At 50.1% G+C, this 24,585-nt stretch overlaps 1 protein-coding gene across 1 annotated transcript in view; it reads right to left on the bottom strand.

Moving 5' to 3' along the window:
* Nucleotides 1-24,585, bottom strand: part of CACNA1E (calcium voltage-gated channel subunit alpha1 E) — a 494,904-nt gene that overhangs the window by 59,697 nt on the left and 410,622 nt on the right. The window contains exons 12-26 of the mRNA XM_059412718.1: nucleotides 20,500-20,553; nucleotides 19,778-19,867; nucleotides 18,624-18,833; nucleotides 17,767-17,879; nucleotides 16,041-16,153; nucleotides 15,568-15,699; nucleotides 15,005-15,077; nucleotides 13,614-13,731; nucleotides 11,583-11,650; nucleotides 10,741-10,838; nucleotides 6,403-6,459; nucleotides 4,667-5,314; nucleotides 3,923-4,236; nucleotides 1,651-1,810; nucleotides 362-491 (exon numbers count right to left, since the gene is read on the bottom strand). Of these exons, the coding sequence (XP_059268701.1) occupies nucleotides 362-491; nucleotides 1,651-1,810; nucleotides 3,923-4,236; nucleotides 4,667-5,314; nucleotides 6,403-6,459; nucleotides 10,741-10,838; nucleotides 11,583-11,650; nucleotides 13,614-13,731; nucleotides 15,005-15,077; nucleotides 15,568-15,699; nucleotides 16,041-16,153; nucleotides 17,767-17,879; nucleotides 18,624-18,833; nucleotides 19,778-19,867; nucleotides 20,500-20,553 (2,378 nt within the window). The remainder of the gene's footprint in view (nucleotides 1-361; nucleotides 492-1,650; nucleotides 1,811-3,922; nucleotides 4,237-4,666; nucleotides 5,315-6,402; nucleotides 6,460-10,740; nucleotides 10,839-11,582; nucleotides 11,651-13,613; nucleotides 13,732-15,004; nucleotides 15,078-15,567; nucleotides 15,700-16,040; nucleotides 16,154-17,766; nucleotides 17,880-18,623; nucleotides 18,834-19,777; nucleotides 19,868-20,499; nucleotides 20,554-24,585) is intronic.

Here is a 24,585-nt window from a genome sequence, read left to right as displayed (position 1 = left end):
GATGTCTCAGCTCCCCAGGGTAGAGTTTCAGCTTCCCAAATTCATGCATATCCCTCACGAGACCCGGCATCAGAGATCCTCCCCCCCACCCACCTCCACCACAAGCCCCTGGGTGGCTGCAAAGACTGGCTGGCTCTGGAGTTAAGGCCTGCCAATGCAGCCTTAGGGCACGCGGGGGTCTGGGAAGAAGGAGCTGATCTAGGAAGAATCCATACTCTGCCCTGAGCAACAGGAATGGGCCATTTCTTAAGCCTTCCGCATTGCCCCAGGAACCTTCCCTAGTTCACCTTCAACACTGGGCTGGGGAGGGGCTGGGACGGGGTGGGTCCCAGGGCCGATGGCTCGGCTCCCATGCACCCACTTTGTTGCGCTCGGAGTTGGTCAGGACGGGGTCCTCGGCTGCCAGGGCGATGCTGCTGGCCGCGATCACCAGGAGAATGCACATCTCAAAGTAGCGCAGACTCACGATGTAGTGGCAGGCCCTGCGGATCCTGGGGGCAGTGGCAGAGCCAAAGGAGCTGCCTCAGCTTCCCACCCCCCCTCCCCTTCCTCCCCACCCGCGGGCACATCAGCCTCCGCCAGACAGCCAGGCCCTGGCCAGAGGAAGCCATAGGGAGAGCAATTTAATTTCGCAGGCACCACCCGTGATTTAAAGCTCCAGTGGGAGAAGATAATCAGATTGGTTAGAGGCTGCAGTAGCGCAAGCCAAGATACATTATCCGTAGGCACGTCTGAACCAGCACGTCTGTCTTGGAGCAGCCCAAGTCAGACAATATGCACTGCGCATGCCCACATGGTACCCTCCACCACCTCTCAGTGTCTACTCCCCCTGCCCCCATATAAAAACTGGGGCATAGCAGGGAAATTGGAAGAACCAAGAAACGTAATGATACACCTGGAGTCTAAGATCCTAATGAGAGCAGCGACAGGTTTTTATGAGCCCCAGTATGCTGATTAAAGTGATTATGTTCCACAGACTGTATTCTGGACTTGTGACTTGACATACATTAGCCCAAGTTCCTTCCTTCCCAGAGCCTTGCCAGAATACTGCCCATACGGTCACTGAAAACCTTTCTGTCTTCCTAGCCACAGAAGCTGGTCTCTCTGTACATCTTGCTCATTTTGGGGGCAAAAGACAGCTCAGTCTAACCTTCCACAATCTTCTCTGCCACCTCCATCTTATGCCCCTACCTCTGCTTTGAGGAACCATGCCCATTTCAAAATCCACATTTGGGGTTCTGGGACCAATACTCTTAAACCCCAGTGGGCCATCTATTTATTCTAGGCTGCATATTCTCAGCTCTGTCTACCCCTGGAATATTTGGTGAAACATTTGAAGTAGACTGCCTTCCTCCCACCCCACCCCCACACAACTCACCAACCAAATGAAAGGACTAAGAGGCATAGGATCATTTTCTCCTGACATCTCTCATGCTTCCCTATCTTATTTTGTGGACTTGGCACAGAGCTCAGAGGCTTTTCAATCCCATGACCCAGCTCCACCAGTGAGCGTTCTATATGTTCTGGGTGTCCAGCCACAGTCCACTAAGAAGGATCAGGAGAAGGAGTGGACCCTGATCTCTCCTTCTCGTCACCCTGCCCTCGCTCTAACCTTGGCACCAAAGGGGGAGTGACAGGAGGGGGCCTTACGGGTTGGTGGTGCTAAAGATGAACATGGAGCTGTGGGGCACCATGGCTTTGCCTGTCTCGCGCTTCTCCTTCTTCTGCTGCTTCTTTTCCACCTCTTCCTCCTCCTCTTTGATCTCTGCCTCCTTCAAGGGACTGGCTTCTCCATCAGTCTTGTTGCTAACTGCAAAAAGGACATGGTGAAATCATCAGAAACCTTGCCACCCGTGAGAATGGTATCCCTTGGGGACAGGATAGAAAGGAGGGGAAGGGGTTAGAGGAATGTGTCTAGCCAGGTACGTTGCAAACACTGGAGATGTTCACTATTACACAGAGTTAAGCCCTTACTCTCGTTCTTGCCTGGCCGTCACCCTAATTTTACATGGTATGCCCTTTTTTGGATGTATAAATAATAATCACGTTTTCCAGGGTCAGAGAAGGCTTGTTTCTGTTGTAAAGTTTACAAAGTTGACATATCTAAGATCTAGATTCTTTGCCTATATTCATTCACTGAATTTTCACCTCACTACACCCTGAGCGGCATGTAGTCCTGCCCATTATACAGTCAGGAAAATTGAAGTTCAGGGAATTCAAGTACTTATCCTAGGTTCATACAGCTAGTTCCCGATTCAAAATCCTGTAGCCTTTCAATGATCTCACACTGCAATGGAAGATTTTAAGAAACCGTTACTCTGTTTGCGGCTGACTTTCTGTCTGTGCTTGTTTCAGTCATGATTAATGTTGAAATGGCAATGCAATATTCATGCCTCTATGGGACCATGGCTGCACTCCAGGATGGGGAGGAGGAAGGAGCCGGAGGCTGAAGGGAGCTCTTGGGCCACCACCCTCACTTTCCACATGCAAGTCACAATGCAGGGTGAGTGGCAGCGAGGCAGAAGCTCTCCAAGCAGGGCAGGGGATGTCGTCAGCCTCTACCACTGTTCGCTCTCAGAGAATGCCTCTACCCTGGAGCTCTATACAAGCAGCAAACCTTTGAGGTTCCGGCCCCTTCTGAGTCCTTCCAAGACGTAACTCATCCAAAAGGTCTCTGATAATAGGCTCTTACCTATGACCAAGGCCATCGACCAGCCCCAGAAAAAAACTTCTTAACGTTTCTCATCAGAGAGGGTCCAAAGCACTAATACTAGAGCATAAAATGAAACAGACAGCAAAAGTGGTTGTCTGAAATCCCAAGACAGGACCAAGCCAACCCCAGGGAGCACTGCACATGGGAGATTTCATTTTCTTAAGTACTGCTGGCATTCTGAGTGTAGAGAAGGTGACAGAATGGAGATGCAGCACCGGGAGAAAGAAAAACGGGGAGAGCAGAAAACTGTTCTGTGAACAGAAAAAGAAGGAAACGGGAGAAACACAGCCAGGGAGGTTGCAATTCAGTGGCCATGGAGCAAACGTGGGATTAAGGCAGGAGTGGGTGTGTGGGGAGGGTCAGGGAGGGGATGGGGTCGGGAAGGAGGGAAGGGGGTGGGGTTAGTACAGGATAGGGGTGGGCTTAGGGCAGGGATGGGGTTAGGGCAGACATGGGGTAGAGATTAAGTTTAGGGCCCAGAGAAGGATGGGGTTGAGGGAGGAAAAGGGAAACAAGGACAGGAGTGAGGTTGGGGTGGGGTTAGGGAGGGGGTGGGGGTGGGGGTAGTCCAGTGATTTTTGTCTCCCCTTTTGAGGTCTGAAAATTAATGTCCATTTCCTGAGATATCTGGGATAAAAACTGAGTAAAACCTCCTTGGAGAAAAGAGTAGATAAGAGTAACAGATTCCTAAAATGTTAGTGCTGAGAAAGACCTCAGAGATCACCCAATTCAATGCTTTCACTGGGCTGACAATCTGAGTCTCTGGGAGAAGCAGAGGTTTGTGGAAGCCACATTGAGCAGCTCTGGGCCATCTCCTGCTCCTTCAGAGGCTCCCTAAGCTGTCCAAGTGACAGGGCACCTCAGAGGTCCTAGAGACCACCACCAAATATTCACACTACAAGTCAAACAGCTGAACATATATCTGGGTACAAAACCACATGTGATCTCGCTGAAGGCTCTATGGTGGTCACCAGGGCCAAGGCTGAAGGAAATTTTATGGGCAAAGCTTAAGGTGGAGAAAATTCCAACTTGTTTTTCCTGCAAACCAAGCTAAGACCACTGCTATCGTTTACTTGCTGACGAATGACTTCATCCTGCTGGTGGGATTTTCCCCATAGCCTCGCTGGGTGACTCCAGAGCCACAATGGTCCCCAGCCCCAGGGTGGGATGGGCAATGAGGTTCAAAGGGGACAGGGACTGTGTTCTCACTGTGAACCACAGTTGAGTCCACCAAGGGGCCCACGTCTGGGATGGCGACGGTGACGCTGGTGCTGTCGGTGTTGGCCTTGTCTGTGTTGGCTGTGGTGCAGGAGAGGTCAGGCTCACTCTGGCTGATGGCCCGGCCTATATCCAGCTGCACGTCGCCCAGCAGGGCTTGCTCGCTGCTGCCCTCCGCCTCCTGCTCCGTCAGCACCATGTCCTTCCCCATTTCCAGCTCCGGCTCGGGCTGGACCAGAGGCGTGTTGGCCTCATCGAGGGCTCCTGCCAGCCCGCAGCCTCTGGGCACCATGAGACTGTTGGTCCTGGAGGGACAGAGGAGGAGACTGCTGGTGCTCAGATAGGAAGAAGCTGTTCTCAAGTGGTGGGTGAGCCAGACAAGAGGGGAAGGTGAGGGAAGCCCGAAAGCCTTGCTGGAGAGCATGGCATCTGCTGTCTCCCACCCCGACCCACCCAGCGGGGGGGCAGTTAGGACCCCCAGGCAGTGTTCAGGCCTTCTTCTGGTCCACCCACCTGTGACCCGCTCCCAACAGGAGATGCCCTAGAAGAACAGATGCTGGTTTTCAAGGGAACAGAGTCCATCACCTATCATAGCCACACACACCTGATGAAGGGGGTGTTAGCAGCCTCTCCGTTTTGTAAAAGGGAAAACCGAGGGTCAGATAGGATGGTCCTGGAGAATCCTTCTCACCAGCAGGGCTAGATGCCTCCGGGGCACTCCTGTGACCACCCTACCTCCTCAAGTCTTGGCTTCTCTCCTCTTCCTGGATTGTGGGTTCCTTGCCCGTGTGGCTGCCCCTGGACTCGCGGTCCTTCTCCCCGTCCGTGGCCACCCCTTCATCCAGACTCCGCTCCTGGCTGGCCGACCGGCTCCGAGAGGTGGAGGAGAGCTCTTTGCCTTCTGTCCTGACGCGACGGTGCCGGCTGCGCCTCTGGCTCTGCCTGTGCCTGGCACGGTCCTCGAAGGTCACCACGGTCTCCCCTCCCCCAGCCTCCTGCTGGGTCGGGTCACAGTGGCCATGACAGGGCCGGGCCAGCCACGGTGGCTCCCGTTTGCCCAGGGACAGGGGGCTCCTCTGGTTGTCCAGGGCACTCGACAGGTCCCCTCCATCCCCCTTGAGGGACCCCCCGCGGCTGATGCGCTCCTCCTCACACTTCTCCAGGCCCAGGCCCAGACCCTCGATGGGCCTGGGTCTCCGGTAGAGGCTGGGGTGGGCATTGAGTGGGTTGAGGGGGCTCAGCGGGTTGAGGGGGTTGAGGGGGTTCATTGGTGGGGCCTCCTCTTTATTGAGGGCCTCCTGGCTGGACATCTGCATGTGCCTCCGCAGCTGGCTGGTGCGCTGCTCCCACACCGACATGTGGTGCCGGCGCCTCCGCTCCCTCCTGCCAAAGGGAAAAGGGCGAGGACCCGGGTCAGAGCCGGACAGCCGGAGGCGAGGCAGGGAGCCACTGAGGTGCAGACCCGCCCTCAGCAGCCACGGCAAAGGGGCGGGACACATGGGGGGGCAGCAAACGGGAGAGCCCCGCACCTGCAGACAGGAAGCACAGAGAGAGGCAAGGAGCAGAGTGGGCCACGCCCGAGGAGGCGGCTGGAGCAGCACCTCCTAGCGTGCGGGGCTTCCCACTGTCCTCCTGCTCCGCAGCCGCGGGGGTGGGCGGGCGCGAGCCCTGGCTGGAGCCCCCGCGGCCTGCAGGACAGTGGTACTAAGGCTCACCCGGTCTGCACTCCCCTGCTCTCCTTTGCCCTCAGGACATCCAACTACACCCACCCTGTGCTCCGCACTGGCCCTTAATGCCGGGTCAGAGACCTTTGTTCCCCCTGCTGTCCCTGTCCTCTGCCCCTCAGATGACAGCCGGGAGTGGGGGGGACACAGGCTGAGAAGCACAGCGGCGGGATCCTCTGAGAGGACAGCTGACGGCGGTGACTAGCGGACCCGGGCTGGCATCCCCCTCAGAGAACAGGCGTGCCGTGGCTCTCTTCCACGGCGGCTAATGGAAACCACGGGACCGCGTGTGCCGAGAGCGCCGGCGGCTGCCTCTCAAGCCCCCTGCCGCACGCCTCGGCTCAGGGCCTGGGCGAGCCCGCACGCGGCCGCGGGCCCGCGCACGGTGACGCGCACGGGGCTGAGCTCCTGCGGGCGGGAGGCTCGTCACTACTTCCGCTCACACGTGCCCACGCGCATCCCCGCGGAGGGCCCCGCGCGCCCACACGGAGGAAGCACGCCGCCGCGTGCCCGCTCGCAGGCCGCACGGAGAAGGGCACGACACACGGGGTCACGTACCGTAGACACACACTGAACTGAGCACAAGTGGAGAGGTGCGGAGGACAGTGTCCACGGAACACACGCACACACCACGGCACACACTGACATGCACACCCGGCGCTACTGTGTCCGCGGTGGGGGCGGAGACACGGCGTCCCCACACACACACAGAACCGCTCACAGACACGCAGACCGGTACACACATACAGGTGGCTGCTGCGTGGCTCCCACATCGACATGTGGTGTCTTCGCCTTCTGTCTCTTCTGGGAAAGAAAAACGAACAGGTTCAGTTCACCCCCACCTCTCAGAACCAGAAGCCCCACAGCCACCAGCCAGTTTCCAGGGAGAGGCACGGGGTCCTCTAGGTGCCCACACGTTCTCCACATGCCTGCTGCCCTCAGGAGGCTCCTAACCTTCAACTTGCCCTGGGAGTGACCTTTGTTGCCTCACTGTGTGCAGACACGCAGATCTGGTGTGGGAAGCGCACATGCAGACACTCGGGTGTCTTATCTCATGGGGGACAGGGCTTCAGGTGCTCCGTCTTCATGCCCCACAGGCCCCCACACTTGCCCCGAACTGCCCTTACGAGATCTATTCTGGGAATCTTACAAACTTGCATGAGTAGTATTTCCCCAGTCACGTCTGGGATTCACACATGGGTGTGACTCCCCAGCTCCTCAGTCCAGGCACTGTAACTCATGCAGGAACACGTGCCTCGCCATGCAGGCCATCAGAGCCACGGAGCAGCCCACAGCCACAGGAAGGGTCCCCGTGCCATGGGCTGCTGGCCGTGTACTTCAGGATACGTGTGACAGCCCTGCAACTGTGCAACACAGTGATCCCAGCCAGAGGTCTTCCAGACTCCGTCTGGTCAGCTAGGGAAAGCATAGTGTCAGCCTTCTCAGCCATGCGCAGGGGAGAAAATCTTTCTCCAGATACACACATGCTGTGTCCTTCCCTTTCCAAGGTCCAGAGAAGGTCAGACCGGCAGGGTGTGGGCATTACCCACAAAGGCAAATGGGACTCCTAGAAATGAAGCTCTTGGCGTCATGTCCATGCTCCAGTGGAGGACAACACATGTGAACACCCGTGGAGCGAGCCCGCCCCCAATGTGGGCTGACAGACCCAGTCTGGCCTCAACCTGGGACATGCTTGGCAACTGCTGCTCCCTCCCTGACCAACGGAGAACATTCTAGACCGAGAAGCACTGCTCAACTGCCATGTCCCACAGCCACACGGAAGCCTGAGACACGGGTGAGCTGAGGGAAGAGAGGCAGCTCGTGGGAGCCTCACTTGGCATCTGGAAGAGGCACAGTGTGTACGAGCATCCACGGGGTGGGTGCAGACATCACTGTGGAGAGGCCTGCAAGCGCCCCAACTGTGTGCAGCCCTCAGCAGAGGCAGCTGCCGTGTGAGGAGGCCCACGTGGGGTGCCGGTGCCAAGCCTGGGTAGCACACAGAACGAGAAGGACCCGCTCTAGCCAGGCAGCATGCACACCCACTAGGGGAAGCAGATGCTACCATCTCTTTGCAAATTTTCCAATACTCAAGTATCAGCTCTCCAGAAGCATAGGAGTCAAGAGTTTAAGTACATGGAAGAATTCTCTTCCTCATGAATGCACACATGTGCACGCACACACACACACACACACACACACACAGGCCAGGCAAAAAGAGACCCAACTTTTAATTCCCATACAGACCAGATACACACTTCAAACTCCACTTCTCCACTCACACATACACATATCCCAATTCACAGCCCATCATTAATACACCTTCACTCCTAAAAATCACACAGAGAAGCACTGACATCGCTCCAGCTCATGCATACGTGACCTCACATACACCTGACATTAACCTTGTGGATCAGGAAGGGCAGTGGCATCCTTCCCACTTCAAAGATGGGGCGACAGAGTTTCTAGGATCCTCAGTGGCTCTCTGTCCAAGGACACTGAGCATGGGAGTGACAGAACCAGCCCTCAGACCTCCTGACTTGTGACAATGCTCTTTTCAGGTTTCTCTATGGACACCCACCTCCTCGGTTGTCCAGTAGTCCAGAAATCAGGGGTCCTGCCTGCACTCCGGAGTAGCACCCACCCACCCTGACATCGCTCCCACCAGCAGCACCCACTCTGTGACCAGAGCTAGATCTCCGCTCATCTTGGATGGTTGTAGCACCTTCTTCCACCTCACCGTGCCCAGACACGCACACAGCTCACTGCCTACAGCCCTATGTCTACCAGCATTTCATTCATTCTTTCATTCCACAAATAGTGAGTTTCTACTCTGGGCCAAGCATCTTCCCAACTCACGTCTCCAAACCCACTCTTCCCCTGCTTCTTCATCTCAGTAAATAGAACCACCCACTCCTAAGTGACAGCCAGCCCTCCCCATCAGCATGTTTGCATACCTGTGTGTGTATATTTTTAACCGAAACTCATGAGTGCAGGGAAGGTGGGGAAGGAACGACTCAAGGCCCAGAGATTATTCCAGAGAGGAAGGAGTTGCTCTGCCTTTCTCCATTAATCATTAACAAAGTTTGAGGGCCGATTTTTTTTTCTCGCTCACAGAGAATTGGCTTGGAGGCCAGGCCTTCAGTTTTAAAAGGTGAGGGCAAGACGATGACCATCCAGGGGAAGGAGAGCCCCACATATAACTCTGGGATGATTCTAAAGGGTGAGGCAGAGGACATTCAGAGCCCTTCCCATGAGCACCTGACGAAGAAAGGCTTCTCCCCAACCAGATTCAAGTAGTAGATGACAGGGTCTAGTATCCAGGTAGAGTTGCACCTCCCGGGGGCCTCAAAGCCTCCCCATCCATTCCCAGGGCCACCCACCCAGACCTCACAGAGGCTCAGAAGCCACAAACGGGATTCTCAGCTCCTCCTCCAACACCTTCCTCCGGCTCTACACCAGGCCCACGCCTTGCTAGTTTTGCCAGCAACTTCAGGTCCAGGCTAAATCCTTTAAGTCTACGCTCGTTGCTCCACTATCATTGGCCAGTCTCTCCCTAATCCACTCCAGCTGGATTCTGTTCCCACTGGGCCACTAAAACTGAAGGTTGCTAACAACATTCATTTTGCCAAACCCAATGGCCCCTTTTCTGTCCTCAGCTTATGTGATCTTTCGATGGTATTTGGCTGTACTGTCCACTTGTGCCTTCCTGAAGAATTCTCTTCTCTAGGTCCCCACGATAGGACACTTCCCTGTCCTTTCTTTCTACTCCTAATTGCTCCCGGTGTCCTCTGCCGGTTTCTCCTCTGCCAGACCTCGAGGCACAGGAGAGCTCTGGGCCTCTGTCCTGAACAACCCTGTCTCCATGACAACTCTCTGCCAGCTCACCCGTGCTGAGAGCTTAATACTGTCCAAATACAAATGTCTCCGCCCAACTCCTCATTTCCAACGCGGACTTTTCTTTCGAGCTTCGCCCTCATGTAACCAATGGCCTATTCAGCATCTTCACTTAGATGTTCTCTAAGCATCTCAGATTTATTGTGGCCAAAATGAACCTTGGATTTCCACTGTTCTCCAGACTCTCAGGAAGTACCAGCACCATCTACCTAGTTGCATCAAAACTTAAAACATGAGAGAAATATTTCTTTTTTCTTCTTATCCCCACCCCCAGCCCATTTAACTCATCACCTCTTCCTATTGGTCCTCCCTCCAAAGCACAGACTGAATGGGATTCTCATCTCCTCCATTGCTATGGTTTCAACCACCACTACTGTCACCTACTTTACTCTTAGAGCCAACCCTCTGTCTCCCTGCCTCCACCCTGGGCCCTTCTTCATAGAGCAGAGCGACCTTTTAAAGTATATATCATGCTATATGAGGCACCTGGGTGGTTCAGTCGATTAAGTGTCTGCCTTGGGCTCAAGTCACGATCTCAGGGTCCTAGGTCAGGCCCCACATCCAGTTCCCTGCTGAGCAGGAAGTCTGCTTCTCCCTTTCCTTCTGCCCCTCCCCCTTCTCATGCTCTGTCTCAAACAAATAAATAAAACATGTTTTTAAAAAAGCATAGGTCACATAGTATCCATCCTTCTGCCTTAGACCCTCCACGGCTGCAATTAGAAAAAAAGCTAAGACCCTTTAGCTGGGCCTCCAGGATCTTCGTGGCCATGTCTCCTTCTATTTCTCCTTGCTCCGTGCCCACCAGCCACCCCGTACCCTCGCTGGAGAAAGCTCTTCCTTTCTGATGTCACATGACCGCCTTCTCCACGTACAGATCTCTGCTTGAATTTCACCTCTTCAAAGAATCCCTTCCAGGCTGCCTGTAAGTACTCTATCCAATTCTTTTTCCTCTGTGTTATCCTGCTCTATGTGCCTTAGAGCAGTGATCACCACCTAAAATCATTTACACGTCTATTATCTCTCTCACTAAAATAAAACTCCATGAGAGGACGCTGTCTTGTTCACCGTTGTATCCTAAGGACATTTCCCAGCACGGAGGAGGCATCCTCTGAGAATATACCATTTTGAGTGGATGAATTGGCTGTTAGCACAGGAGCCCAGGGGTCAGTTAAGTGGGGACAGCCAACTCACTCGATAGAAGGCATGTTGGGTGCAGACATCGGGCTGACCTCCTTGGCCTTCTGCAATGCATGTTTCTGGTTGAAAGCCTCCTCTTCTTCTTGCTCATCCTAGACACAAAGCAGAGATGGCTTTGCCTGGGATCCCCATGAAGGAGAATAGCTCCCCGGCTTTCCCCACAAGTTCGGGACACCAGGTGAGACGAGGAAGGCAGGGAAGGACCTTAAACAAGGCAGGAGGAGGGTGGGTTGGGCTCAGAGGCGTCAGGTGGCCAGGTGCCGGGCACCTTGGGAGACAGAAGCCTCCACAGCCTGGCATGGCCAGTAGTTCTGGTCTCCAGCCTGCCCCATAGGCTTCCCCACAGTTTCTCAGGAAAGCCATGGGATTCTACCCTAAGCTCTAGCCCCTAGTGGAGCGCATGGCAGTGGAGGTCAGAAAATGGAGCTGACACATCTCAGATGTTCTGCAGTGCCTGCAAGGAATGGAACAGGGCCCTTCCAGTCAGACCCGTCCAGAGTACATTGTTAAGGCTGTGCCTCTACTCGTGCCCTTTCTCCTGCCCAGCTAAGTGGCCTCACCCCAGGTGATCAGGCAAGGACCTCATCCCCTCACCTCCATTCCTGGTGTAGGTGTCCCCTCTTTGTAACGACACTGGGGAAAGCCAGTTCAGGTGAAATGACTAGAGCTACTAAGAACACACATCTTCTCAGCCTGCTCTAGTCTCCCACGTAGAGTATTTTACTAGATCCTAACAATGATCCTGTGAGGTATGCAAAGCAGCTAGGGTGTTTCCATGCTCTAGATGAAATGCTCAATGGCACAAGAAATCCATGAGATCTTCAGAGAATGCTTACCTTGGTCAGCTCCTGGGCATTGGCCAGATTGTCCACAGCAATGGCCAAGAACACGTTCAGCAGTGTGTCTGGGGTGATGGGTTAAGGATGGGCAAGTAAGAAAACCAAAAGGCTTCAGCAAGACTGAGAGGGTTTCCTCAAGGTCTTTGCTGTCTGAGATCCAGCAGGAAGAGAAGCTACCCCATGGCATCAGTTAGGCAGAGGTTATGCAGCTCTGTCTGAAGGAGAGTATCTCTTCTTCCTTCCACAGATCTTCTCTTTGCCTAGGACGCGGAGATAGCTGAATCCAACCACTCAGGGGCCAAGCTGGAGTAAGGGGGCCTTTAGACACGTATGGCCTCCACTCATATTGAATATTGAATCTGGCACAATGTGATGTTAGGGAGCTCAATGCTGGAGTTTACCTCTCCTTTCTGGGAAGCTAGAATTGAAGCCCACCCAGACCAAGATCCTACTCTGATCTTAAAGGTGAAAAGAAGATTCCACAGACCCATCACTGAATGGCTCTCAATAATGGAATGCTAAGTTCTCTCATTCTTTTTATCTTAGAAGACTTCCATATTTTATTCAACAACAATGTCATGGAGCATACAAGATCATTATGGAACACATTTCCATTCCAAGCTCTAGCCACTGAAGTCCCAATTTTCCAACTGTCTTTGAGGTCCCGGCGTTGCAGAATATAGAGCTGGTTTTAGCATCAAAGTCCAGGTCTGACTACCCTCAGAGGAACAGGGAACTCAAGGTGCCATTGTCACAAACTGGACTTCCTTTTCTGTGACCCACTGGATAACTTTCCTCCTATGGGTGTCTCATGTTTGGTTCACAGTCTGCTCTGGGCCCTAGAAATTTTGGGGGCAGAAAAGTTAAAGGAATAGCTTGTCTCCATGAGAATATGGGAAAAGCAGAAGTACAGCTACATCACATGGCTCTCCCTTCTTACTCCACCAATGCCATTTCAAGGGAAGTCCCATCTCCCACAAACATCTAGTGATTGTGTAGAAGTCTGTAGTACATAAGGTGCATCCAAATAAATGATCTCACCTACTACTCACAACTAATAAAGGAATCGATGCTGTTATCCTCCTTACAGAGTTGAAAACTAAAAGCTCAGGCAGATTAGGGGACTTTCCTGAGGCCACAAAGCTGGTAAACAGAATTGCTGAGATTAAAACCTAAATCTTCCTAGTCTAGATCCTACGACCAGGTATGGGTTTGGGAATTAAATGGACTTGATTTCCAATCTCCCCGTACAATTTAATAATTGCTTGACTTACTTCTTCTAAGTCATAGGTCAGATGAACTAGTTCCTATAAAACATTTAGTACAGGCTCTCGTGAATATCACAAATACAATAAGTGTTAGCTATGCTAAATAGCAACATCATTAATCATAATACTGATATTTCTGAGATCTTACTATGTGCAGGTCCTGTTCTATATTAACATGTAATTAATTTATTAATATTACAATGTGGCCACTATTTCAGCCTAACAGTTATCTTTGTCACCTCTTATTTTCCCCAGCTGATAGTATTTCCAACTACTCAGTATAAGAGCCTCACATGTTATTATTAGTGTATGCTGAAGATTTGGATAATACTTTATTTCCTTTGTCTACATTTGTCTTCTTTACCCAACTAGTATATAATCTCTTTAAGATCAGAATCCTTGGGGTGGCTGGATGGCTCAGTGGGTTAAGCCTCAGCCTTCAGCTCAGGTCATGATCTCAGGGTTCTGGGATCGAGCTCCCATATTGGACTCTCTGCTCAGTAGGGAACCTACTTTCCCTCTCTCTGCCTGCTGCTCTGCCTACTTGTGATCTTTCTCTGTCAAATAAATAAATAAAATCTAAAAAAAAAAAAAAAAAAGATCTGAATCCTTGTTTCTCTTAGTATACCAAGTAATGTCCTGAATCCCCCCCCCCAAAAAAAAATTCCCACCTAACTCTACCACCACCACCACAACCAACCTCCTCAATGCTGGTCCAGGCAGGCAGGCAGCATGAAGAGGACTATCTTAAAAAGGATACAGTTTCCAAACAAGGTGAGCACAATGAAATAGATAGCTGACCACATGCCTGAGCTGACTCCACCCTGGGAGCGGATCCCATTGTACATCACCTCATTCCAGTCCTCCCCTGTTAGGATCTATGTAAAGCAAACAACAGGCAAGTCAGAGATTTGGGTTGGTTGAGAAAATGGGGCCAATGTAAAAAGGAAAATTCTGGCCTCTTGCTTGGCCATTCTGCCAGGGAGAAAAATAAAGTCACTTCCATGAATAATTACAAACTTTCTTCTGATAAGGAAGATAATTTTAAATGTTGAAAATGGAAAGAGAGCATCACAAGGGAAGATTCTATTCTGAGTCTGACTATAGAGTCCCTCCACTTCCAGCTTTGCCAGACCTATAGGAACTACACAGATCAGGTGGTCTAGTCACTATCAGTTCATCCAAGGAGAGCTAAGATAAAGTTCTTGGGACAGAAGCATTATTAGAAAGAGCCTCATGGACTCCAGTTCCAGAAACCTGGGTTCTGGTTTAGCCTCAAAGTCTAGATAAACAGTGTTTTCTTTAGCTCTCCGCATTGCTGATTTTTTAGTTTTCCTCCATGATTTAAAAACATATTTTTGTGGGGGGGGGGGATGAGGTGGGTTGAAAAAATAATTCATTAAATGGACATATGGGTCAGGAGATGCTTCCAATTTCAAAAAACCATAAATGTGATATGACAGTTTTACTTCTTCCTTACCAATCTGGATGATTTTTATTTCTTTTTCTTGTCTGATTGCTGTGGCTAGGACTTCCAGCACTATGCAGAATAAAAGTGGCGCAAGTATACATCCTTGTCTTGTTCCTAGTCTTAGAGAAAAAGCCTTCAGCTTTTTACCAGTGAGTATGATTTGGCTGTGGGTTTGTCACATATGGCTTTTATTATGTTGACGTAGGGTCCTTCCATACCTACTTCACTGAGAATTTTATAATGAATGAATGTTAAATTTTATAAATTTTTTTCTGCATCTATTCAAATAATCTATGATTTTTATCCTTTATTTTGGTAATGTGGTAGATCACATTGATTAATGCATGCTGAACCATCCTTGCATTCCTGGAATAAAGTTCACTTGATGGTTGTCATAAATATTATAAAAGTTACTGAATGTCTTTGCTTTAATATCTCTTGTAAACTCACAAGTATAGGGAAAAGGCCAATAATTTAATCATGATAGAGCTTTTCTATTATTGGTAAGCATGCAGCTACACAGATTCTAGGAATTATTGTGATGATAATTACTCAACAAGAGTTCCAGTTGCCTGGGACGAGCCTGGGGTATTAAAGTAGGATTCTCCTAACATATCATTTTGCGGTGTGAGCTCCAAAAGATCCTACATAATATTTTTAACTGCCAGTTGGTCTCATACCTGGAATACGGTCATGATGGCTGCTGGGAAGGTGTCAAAGTTTGCCGAAGGAGTCCCGTCATTAAAGTTAAACCTGAAAAAGAAGTTCGGAGAGAAAAATAAAATGAAAATCTCACATACCAAGTTTTCTCTTACCTCTTTGTCACTTCTTTTACCCTTTCTCTATATCCTCTTGTTCCCTAATTTCTCCCCATTCCATGTAATTTATGAAGATGGTATTATGGTGACTATTACTGGTAGGCTGTGCACTTTGAAGGTACAGATTATGAGATGGGGTTTGGACTGATCTTGATTTATAAGGCCCCACACTGTACATTTTATTTTAGGGACAGCTCCAAAGAGAGGGGTCTCCAGATCCAGAACCCTGTACATTGTGAAAAGATTAGAAGCAGAGACATTGGTTTTATACACACACACACACACACACACACACACACACAGTGGTTGATGTGGGCCAAAGCAAATAGAATGGTGGCATGGTGACCAAATTAGAAGCCCTCCTGCTCAGAGGCTGAAGACTGGGTTTTGAGGCTCTTTTGAATGGAAAGTTCATTGGTGCTTACCTGCCTCCGAACAGCTGCATTCCTAAGAGAGCAAAGACAACAATGAAGAGGAAGAGGAGGAAGAGCAAACTGATGATAGACTTCATAGAACTCATCAAGGAGACCACCAGATTTCGCAGAGATGCCCAATACCTACAAAATCCAAACATTACAGCAGTGAACACTGTATTTAAAAATTATCCCCAAGTCCAGCTGCCTGGTAGTCTATGAAACAGGCTGCATTTGTAAACTTGTGTGCAGGAGAGATGTCAGCAACAATGAGGCTCCCCTTGGGAGTGTGGCATGGGATCTGGCATTATAGGTATTTTTCTGGTCTGATTTTTGGAGGAAGCGGTGCTGAAGAACAGAGTAGGGGACGTGGTAAGGGGAACACGTGGCGAAGGAGAAAAGGGGATGGAAGGAAATATACTAAGGAAGAGAGTAGCATCCACTCTCACAGGTGGTTGGGAGGAGTCCAGATTCTGATCACTTACTTGGTTATTTTAAATATTCTTAGAAGCCGGAGAGCTCGCAAGACACTGATTCCAAAAGATGTACCAGGTCTGAAGATTGCCCAGACCACTTCAAAGATACTCCCCACTGTGACCTAAAGAGCCAAACCCAGCCACAGTGAGGAGAAGGAGGAGAAGAGAGGAGCCTTCTGGCATTCAGCAGTCAACACCTGTCACTGCGCTGCAGTGAAATTAAAACTCTCCCCTCCCCACCCAGCACAACTCCAACAAAACCACCTATTTGTGAAGGCTGCCGAGGGAAAATGAGACTCTACTGCCTCCCTCCACACTGCTCTCCATTCCCCTTCCTGACGTCACTCCTTCATGCTGGAGACTGGTTCACTGACTGCTGCTCTGTCCTTGGTGGAAACTACCAGAGCCAGTCACTGCTTCTGCACAAACCTGAGAGCCACAACTCTTCTTACATAATAACACCTTGAACAAACACACAAAAGAGTGGTACTCGAAGCAACAAAACAAATTTAAGTTAATACAGGTTGCATTTCAATGTAAAAACCTCAGAGGAGGTCCACATTCTCTCACTGTCCTAGAATTTATTATTCAGTCACCCATATGTGAAGTATCTTTCAGTCACTCAGGTCCCACACATCCCAGTGTGACAGTACTAGTTGATGGCATATAGATTCTGATTGTTGTAGGAAGGAGCAATGTCAAATTAACAATTGGGTCTTTATATGTTCACTGAATGTCTACTATGTTCTACACAATGCACTAGGAGAAGTGACAAAAATTAATCCTTGCTGCAATGCTAAAAAGTACGTATATAGGGAATGGTCTTTCACTAGCTGTTGTGCCTGAAAATTGCCCATACCCAGAAGCATATGTTTCAAGTGAAAAATGCAGATTGGCAAGGGCTCAGAATCGTTAGCACCTAACTAAAGAACTGGCAGGAATAGAAATGGGTTTGGCAGAAAGAGAAGTGGTTCAGGAACCCAAAGTTTTGCAACCTTGTTCTGCTGCTAACTGGGTATATGAACTTGCACACGATGTTCTCTCTTCACTCATCTGCAAATGGGATCTGTAACAGAGGCTAGGAGTCCTGAGCGGAGTGGGAGGACTGGTATGTCAGAACATCTTGAAGATGGTTAGATAGGCACACATTTACGTATCAACATCATTTAGGAAGTGAACACTGGATGAAATGGTCTATGTGGGAACCTGCTAAGGGAGGAGTGACTGAGCATGTGTATGTGTGTGTGTGTATGTGTGTGTGTGTGTGTGAATGTGCATGTTTGCATGAGGGTGTATCTAGATAATTTTCCCATTTTTAAACTGAACTAAAAAACAAAACAAAACAAGTATATAAGCTTCTCTTTCTTACTGAGCCACCTTCTGGAATCAGTTCCTTTGTTCTCTCCCAGGCTTCCCCCAAGTCAGCAAGTGGTTAAAACCTTGCTATGGGCAGCTCTGTCGAATTCATTCAGCTCTACACTTAAGTGTACACAATGGTGTGCATGTTACACTTCAACAAAAACATCAGAAATATAAGAGCTTTAAACCAGCAAACAAACAAATCCTGGTAAGGGAAGGATTCCCTTATTCCTGCCCTCCCTCTAGCTAGCTTACTTAGCTCCCTTTTTAAATTCCGATTTCAGTGCTTCATGCTGAGCAGTGGAGTGAGCTGCTTATCTCAAACTGTGGCATATCAACGTGAAGCAGGAGGATAGGTGGGCTCGGGACCACTTACCCCAAAATCAAAGCAGTTGAATGAAGAGTGAAAATAAAGTCGAGGCCCCATGCCATACATCTTCAGGGACATCTCCAAGAGGAACAGTCCCAGAAACAAAAACTCTGCATAGTCTGAAAGCATCAAGAGCAGAAGCATTTGTTTTGTAGATGCCATGGGCTCCCGCGTCCTCCAGCCCAACCTCCTGAACCTTACGGAGGAACCCTCAACGCCAGCAGGACACAAAGGCAAAGACATTCAGTGACCATATCAGGTGAACTGCAGGAAAAACCTGATGATATCTGGATACACTCTGACCTGGGGGGCCCAGGCACACTCCACACATCAGCTTTGCTCTCTCTCAATGGATGGGCTTGTCACTGGCCGTTAAATGGAATATGGCTCTCAGGAGAGAAAGAAAGGGCTTTACCATGGCACTGATGAAAGAGCAGGATTCGCCCTACACACTCCCACCTGTGACAGCACCCTGGATCCCCACTTACACCAGTGGCAGCCCTGCCCAGAGCCCACCTAGACGTTCCCGTCTTGGTCTATTAGAAGTAACCACTGGCCTAAGAACTTTCTCCCCAGGACTTAGGTGACCAAAATGCTCTATACCATTTAGTCTCCTTATGATATTCAGTGAAAGCCTTAGAGTACCCAAGGCTAACCCCATTTTGTGGTCTTATCAGGAAAAGATTCATCCAATTTGATCATGAACGACAAGGGTACCAGTGCTGTGATATCCCCACCCCTTGAGGCAACCAACGCTGCCCTCCCAACCAAGAGTACTGCCGGGCCCAGCAGGACGCCCGTCTGCTTGTGTTCACACCCGAATCCAGCTGCACCACGCTGACCAGCGCTCACTGGCCACTTACAGAGAAGATGCGTGAGCCACTGGGGCTGGTTGTGATGGACGATGGCCACACAGGCAGTGTTGAGAGCCACGAGGCTCAGCACGATCCAGTAGAACACCTGGGATTTAACCATGTGGCGGATAGAGATGCGCAGAAGCCTTTCTTTGTGCCGGAAATAGGAGGCCCCGTCCACCTTTGTACTTTTGATGCTGGCTCGGGCGAGAGGGGTGCCTAAGGGGAGAGAAGGAAGGAAGAAGAATGAGGCTGCAGGACAGATTACTCTCCATGGCAAGGAGGCAGTCAAAGGGGGAGGTGGATAGCTTCAGTCCTGGGGGGCTAGGCGACCCCCACATCACAGGCCCAGGGCATCCCCATGTGGTGAGCTATGTAGCTTCTGAGGCAGAGACCCTTGCTTTTCCTTACTGGCCACTCTCAATTCTAGGAAACCGAAAGGTTCCCTGGGCACGACACCAGACACGGACCCGGTGTCCTGAATCCTAATAGGGGCCATTTATGTTTTTAACAGATTGGGCTTCTCTCTGGCCTTTCCTTTTAAATACGCTTCAGGCACTAGAGTCGTTTTGCTGCATTTGTGATGATTTCTCCCCCGGCAGTCAAGAGCAGCAACGGTTCTGCACACCTCGTCTGCTTTTAAGGATGAAGTGAAGGAGGAGGGAGAAATCTGCCATCCCTTTTCCTGGGGACGTTAGAGCTGCCAGTAGCCAGCCTATCTAAGAGAACCTGGGCCTGAAGAGGAACCATTTAAGAGCTGCCAGTAGGAATTTGTTGAACTATCACATGGGAGTGGGTGGTCGCTCCCACTGTGGTCAGGCAAATGATCGCAGGTCCTCAAATGGGGGTCACTAGAAGCAACAGGTCCTCGGGATCCTCTGAACAATAACCCAAAGTTGGCTCTCATGATCACCTCCAGGACGGATAGTTCTAGATGCAAATGGGAGACATCTGCCGCGCTTGAAGGATCTGGGTGAGACTCTAAGCCTTAACCCTCATGGTCCATTTTTCTCTAGAATCGATTTCCAAGTCCTTCCTTAATTACATCCCTGAATTCTGGCTTCTTTTGATTCTATTCCTCTTCGTGGTGCTTCTCAGAAGAGAGGATCGTCTTCTTACGAGAGCTCAGACAAGTCAAAGAAGACCTAAGTGTTTCCACTCACCCACAGAGGAGATATCCACGCAGTGCTCATCGCTGGAGTCCCGAGTCATGGCCTCCGTCCGGCTCCTTTTGATGGTTGCCCTTCGAAGCACTACACCAGGGAAGGGGGAGGCCAGTGAAAGACCAGGAGCACAACCAGGTAATTCAGGTCAAAGCTCAGGACTGTGTGTCAGGGGCTCCTGTGACACAGGCAGCTGCCTCACACCCCCTGGGCCGTGGTTACAGAAGTTGCCAGTGTCTGTAGAAACACGGCTCCCATGCTCAGCAGCACCTCGAAACACACGGGCTCCAGAACCCTCGCTAGACCTTATCTACATGCGGTAGGTAAACAGGCGCTCCCTATCTATTTGTTCTGGCTCTTCAAAAACAACGCTACTTCCCGCTTGTGAAAGTGGTCCCAAGAGGATGCCCAAAAATTTTCACAGGAGATCCCGTTACGTGCCACTGGGTGTGTGATGGTCTTTTTATTGTACGGTATCAATCACATGCCCTAGAACAAAGCAGCTCTAAGAGTTCATTTCCATCATTTTAAAAAGCATTTAAATCCATGACTCAACTCCCTTCATTTTAAAGCATGAGAGATTTTATGACAGGGAGACTTTCATTTCAAATCCCAGGGCACTCCTCTTTTAGTTTTTTTTTTTTTTACCCTCCTCTTTTATCAAGAGATGGCCACGGCCTAAGAGGGCACAAATGCGGGCATGTGCCAGAGCATGGCCTTACCTTCTAAGGCTGACGTCCCAGCATTTTTATTTTCTTCGGCAAGCATGACTTCCTCTATATGGAAATAAATGGTTTAGTGAATTATCTGTAAATGTCAAATTATTTTGCAAAATGAAAAATCCCCCGGGGTGGCTGTGGTTCCAGGGTAGCAGAGAGAGAGAGAGAGAGAGAGAGAGAGAGAGCGCGCGCGCGCAAAGAGTTCACAGCTCTGTGCAGGCACCAGCATCAGAAAGACAGCCAGGGTCACAGAGGGAGCTCCTGAGTGCACATCAGAACAGAAAGGAAGTTCTGTAATGAGGGGGCGCTTGGAGGCTGATGGTAAAACTCAGCTCTGTGTCTGATAACACTTGTGAGCAAGACCTCATTTTTTTAAAAACTACATTGGTAGGAGTGAAATCTCCTAAATTGGTAGGAATGAAAACTTTCCATTTCTGTTTTTCCTTCTACCCAGTTTCCGTAACCTTCTTCTAGCAACAGGAGCTTCCTTGGTGTTTTGTGTCTGCAGCACGTACAAGGCTTACCAAGGCATAGCATCTACCACCCCGTTCAGGAGGGAGACCATGTTTTGAGCTTGTCTGCTTCTTGGAGGAAGAGCAGAGGAAGATGCCAATGGCCCAGAGAAGCAGGGCTTGTGGGCTTGCTTCCTCTTACCCCAATCTCACAGTCTGCCTTGCTTGAATGGAAGAGGCTTAAGCTCATCATACATTCGTGCCTCTGATAGAACGAACAAATATTCTTTGTCCACCTTCTTGGCACAGAGTTCCAAAGCCCTTGGAATTTACTGTCGTCTGTGTGCAAACAAGATGACTCATTGTGGGGGAGGACTGTGTTACCTGGGGATCTGGACAGGTCACCAGAAAAAAGCAACCACATATTTGGCTATAGCCTGCAGCCCCATTCCCCCTCCTAACTCCAGGAATGGGTGAGGGGCTTGAGAATGTTTAATTGCCAATGGCCAATGAATTAATCAAGCGTGTCTATGTAATGGAAACTTCCAAAAAACAAAAAACCTACATAATGGGTTTCAGGAAGCTTCCAAGTTAGTGAACACGTCGAGGTGCTGGCAGGATGATATGCCTGAAGGGGGCATGGAGGCTCTCTGCCTCCACCTCTAGTTTTCTCTTCCATTGGGTTGTTCCTGAGTCAAATCCTTTGTAACAAACTGGTGATAGTAAGAATAATTTTCCTGAGCTCTGGAAGTCATTCGAGGAATGATCAAATCTGGAGCCCTCTAAATTTGTAGTCAGGCAGGCAAAAATGCAGACCACCTGGGCCGGGCACCCTGTGTACAGGTGCTGTGTGAAGCAAGGGCAGCCTCGTGGGATTAAGTCCCTAACCTGTGGGATCTGTGCTAATTTCTGGTGGTATTTGGTGTCAGAACTGAATTGAATTGTTGGGGACACCCATTTGGAGAACCGAAATGCTGGCCAGTGTTGGAATGAGGAGTCTGGTTGTTGGTATTTGGAAAAGAACCAAACAGTCCCTTGCATTCCCCTCATGATCTCCCCAGGAACAGTCCTGCCTTCCAGGACGTGCCCTCACTAGCAGGATATTCTTTTCCAGGAAAACTTGTTTAGAATAAACCTCACTAGCATCCCTCCAAACTTACAAACTAGCCCTTCTGTCCCATGTCTGGCAGGATTCTGAGTCCCCTTTGGGAGCGATGCCGATGAATTTTGATCCCCGCCCCCCACCTCAGCCACAGGAGGGGTTGTCGGAGGCCTTGAGCAATCACTCCTTGAGATTCCAGCTGCTGGGGAGAAGCTTGCAGCAGGCCCTATTAAACAATGGTTTAATTGAAGCAATTGTTAACAAGTAAGAGGACAAGCAGAAGAGGGTAAAGTCATTACCATCATTCCACCTGCATATAAAACAGAGAGGATGTAATGTACTTCCCAGGGAGGGGAATATTTTGGGACTGGGTGGGGGGGTACCGCACATTATACCAGGTCATAAATGTTCAGCTTTCTTTTTGAAGTACAGCCTCTGGCAAAACTCTAAGTGAACAGGTTAAGTGTTATTGGTGGGATGCTCCTTTATGCAGACATAGAGGGTTTTAAAGTCAAGCACAGCCCACGCTGTTCGTTCAGGAGGGCATCATTTAAAAATCAGACACTCGTTAAAATCACCCTCGTGACAACGTGAATGACCTCATCCAGGGGGTCACGTCTGCTGTGTACAGTGCTTGGGTGCTGGGGTGGGCAGATCTGAGGATCCCCAAGGCAGACGGAGGCTGTGTGGGGCTGCTGAGTATCTGAGAAGCGCTTTGAGGGCTTTGGGTGTGGAGCTGCCCCCCTCCCCCACTGCCTTTTGCCAAGTTCTCTTTCGAACTTGAGAGTGTCTTTCCAGGGAAATGTAACCCATATGTCTCTGATTCACTCACACCCCATTTGCAAAAGGAAGGGCCAGGAAGCACAATTTGACGTCGCAGTGCGTCTTTTTTCTTAGAAGGAGAGAGCTGGCTTTGCCAACTGGAAGAAAGTGGAGCCTTGGAATTCTGCATGTATGGAAAGAGCAGAGCCACAGAGAACAGCATCCCGTGCTGCCTGACCACGAGTCGGGTCACGGAAGGGGCGGGGGAGGGTCTGTGCCAGATTCTGCTACTAATGGCTCACTGGGGCGGTCTGTCAGATGGTTCCTCCACCCAGGAAGCCAAGGACGGTGGGGAACTTCAAGCTGCCTGCCAGACCTGGAGGCAGATCTGCTCTGTAAGGCTGAGCTACCATTCTGGAAGGAAGGCAGAGAGGTTCACCCCCCTTCCCTCCACGAGACCTCAGAGAAGAAAGGGCAAATTTGGAAGCGCCGTCAGTGGGCACGGAGCAGGCCTCCAGAGGCAGCCAAGAAATGCAGATGGTCCTAATTGGGAGGAGGTTTTCAATCTGGCTTTGAAATGGCACTTTTCATCACATACACACACTTTCACCCCAGATAGGTGATCAAAGGTTGACTCCAAAACCGAGAGAGAGCTTTTGAGTGTTGGTGGTTAGAACGGGAGGGCCATGGTGTCATTCCAGAGCTGCTGTATGTAGCAGAGTAAGGCTCAGGCAGCTAAGCCTCAAATCATATTCCAAATTTCTCCTGCGAGACCTCACATTTGTGCTCTGCTTTCTACCGGGAATGAAGGGAAAAAAATGCTGTCAAGTGTATTTTTTTATTAAAATAAATTACTCTTTGCTTAGGATGAAAATAAAGATATATAACAGCCATGTGATGCAATCTTTAAAATAATAAGGAAAGAAAATGCATCCATTTTGCTGACAGATACAGGGTGATCGATTCCTCTCATAAGCAGCGGAGCCACAGTCAAACTTGAATCTGGTGGCTCTGTGGGTTAATAAAATCGTGATCGGTTTGGACCTATCCTCAAGGCTGGGCAAGAACTGTTCCTGATGCTGAGCCTCGCAGTGAGGAACAGGGGATGGCTCGGGGAATAGGAACAAGCAGCTGTTGCCACCCACTATTACTCGCTTACTGCAGTGGCCTCACCGTCCACATTCCTGCTTCTGGCCTTGCCCTCCCACTGTCTACTTTCAGTGCAGCACCTCCAGATCATCAGTCGGACCATGTTCCCCCGCCCCCCGCCCAAAACCCTCCAGTGGTTCTTGCCTCGCTTACAGGAAAACCCCAAACCCTTCCAGTGGCCCATAAAGTCTGCCTCCTCCTCCCATGACTGCCCCCACCCTGTCTTCCTACTCGTCTCCCCTTACTCATTCCTTCTGTCCTGTAACATTCCTGGCCCACCTCCACACTAGAGCCATGGCACGGAAATACCCCCTCAGACATTCCCACGACTTATGCCTCAACTCCTTCAAGTCCTTCCCCAAAATGGGTCTCCCTGACCTCCCTATTTAAAATCACAACCTACCGCACACCCCATAACCCTACCCTGATCTGTGTTCCAGGGTACTTGTCACCTTCTTACAAGTTACTTATGATTTTATCTCTGCCTTCCCCAGCTAGAGGGGAATGAGCTCTGCAAGAAGAGGCTTCCTGCCATATCCCAAGTTCCTAAGACAGGCGCTGACACAAAGTAAGCGCCCACTAAATATTCGTGGAATGAATGGATTGCTGTTGCTGCTGGTGTTA

Source organism: Mustela nigripes, chromosome 10 (genome assembly GCF_022355385.1).
Source record: "Mustela nigripes isolate SB6536 chromosome 10, MUSNIG.SB6536, whole genome shotgun sequence".
In the NCBI taxonomy this organism is placed as follows: Eukaryota; Metazoa; Chordata; class Mammalia; order Carnivora; family Mustelidae; genus Mustela; species Mustela nigripes.
Note: the sequence above shows the minus strand (reverse complement) of the source record. Positions and strands in the feature narration are given on the sequence as shown.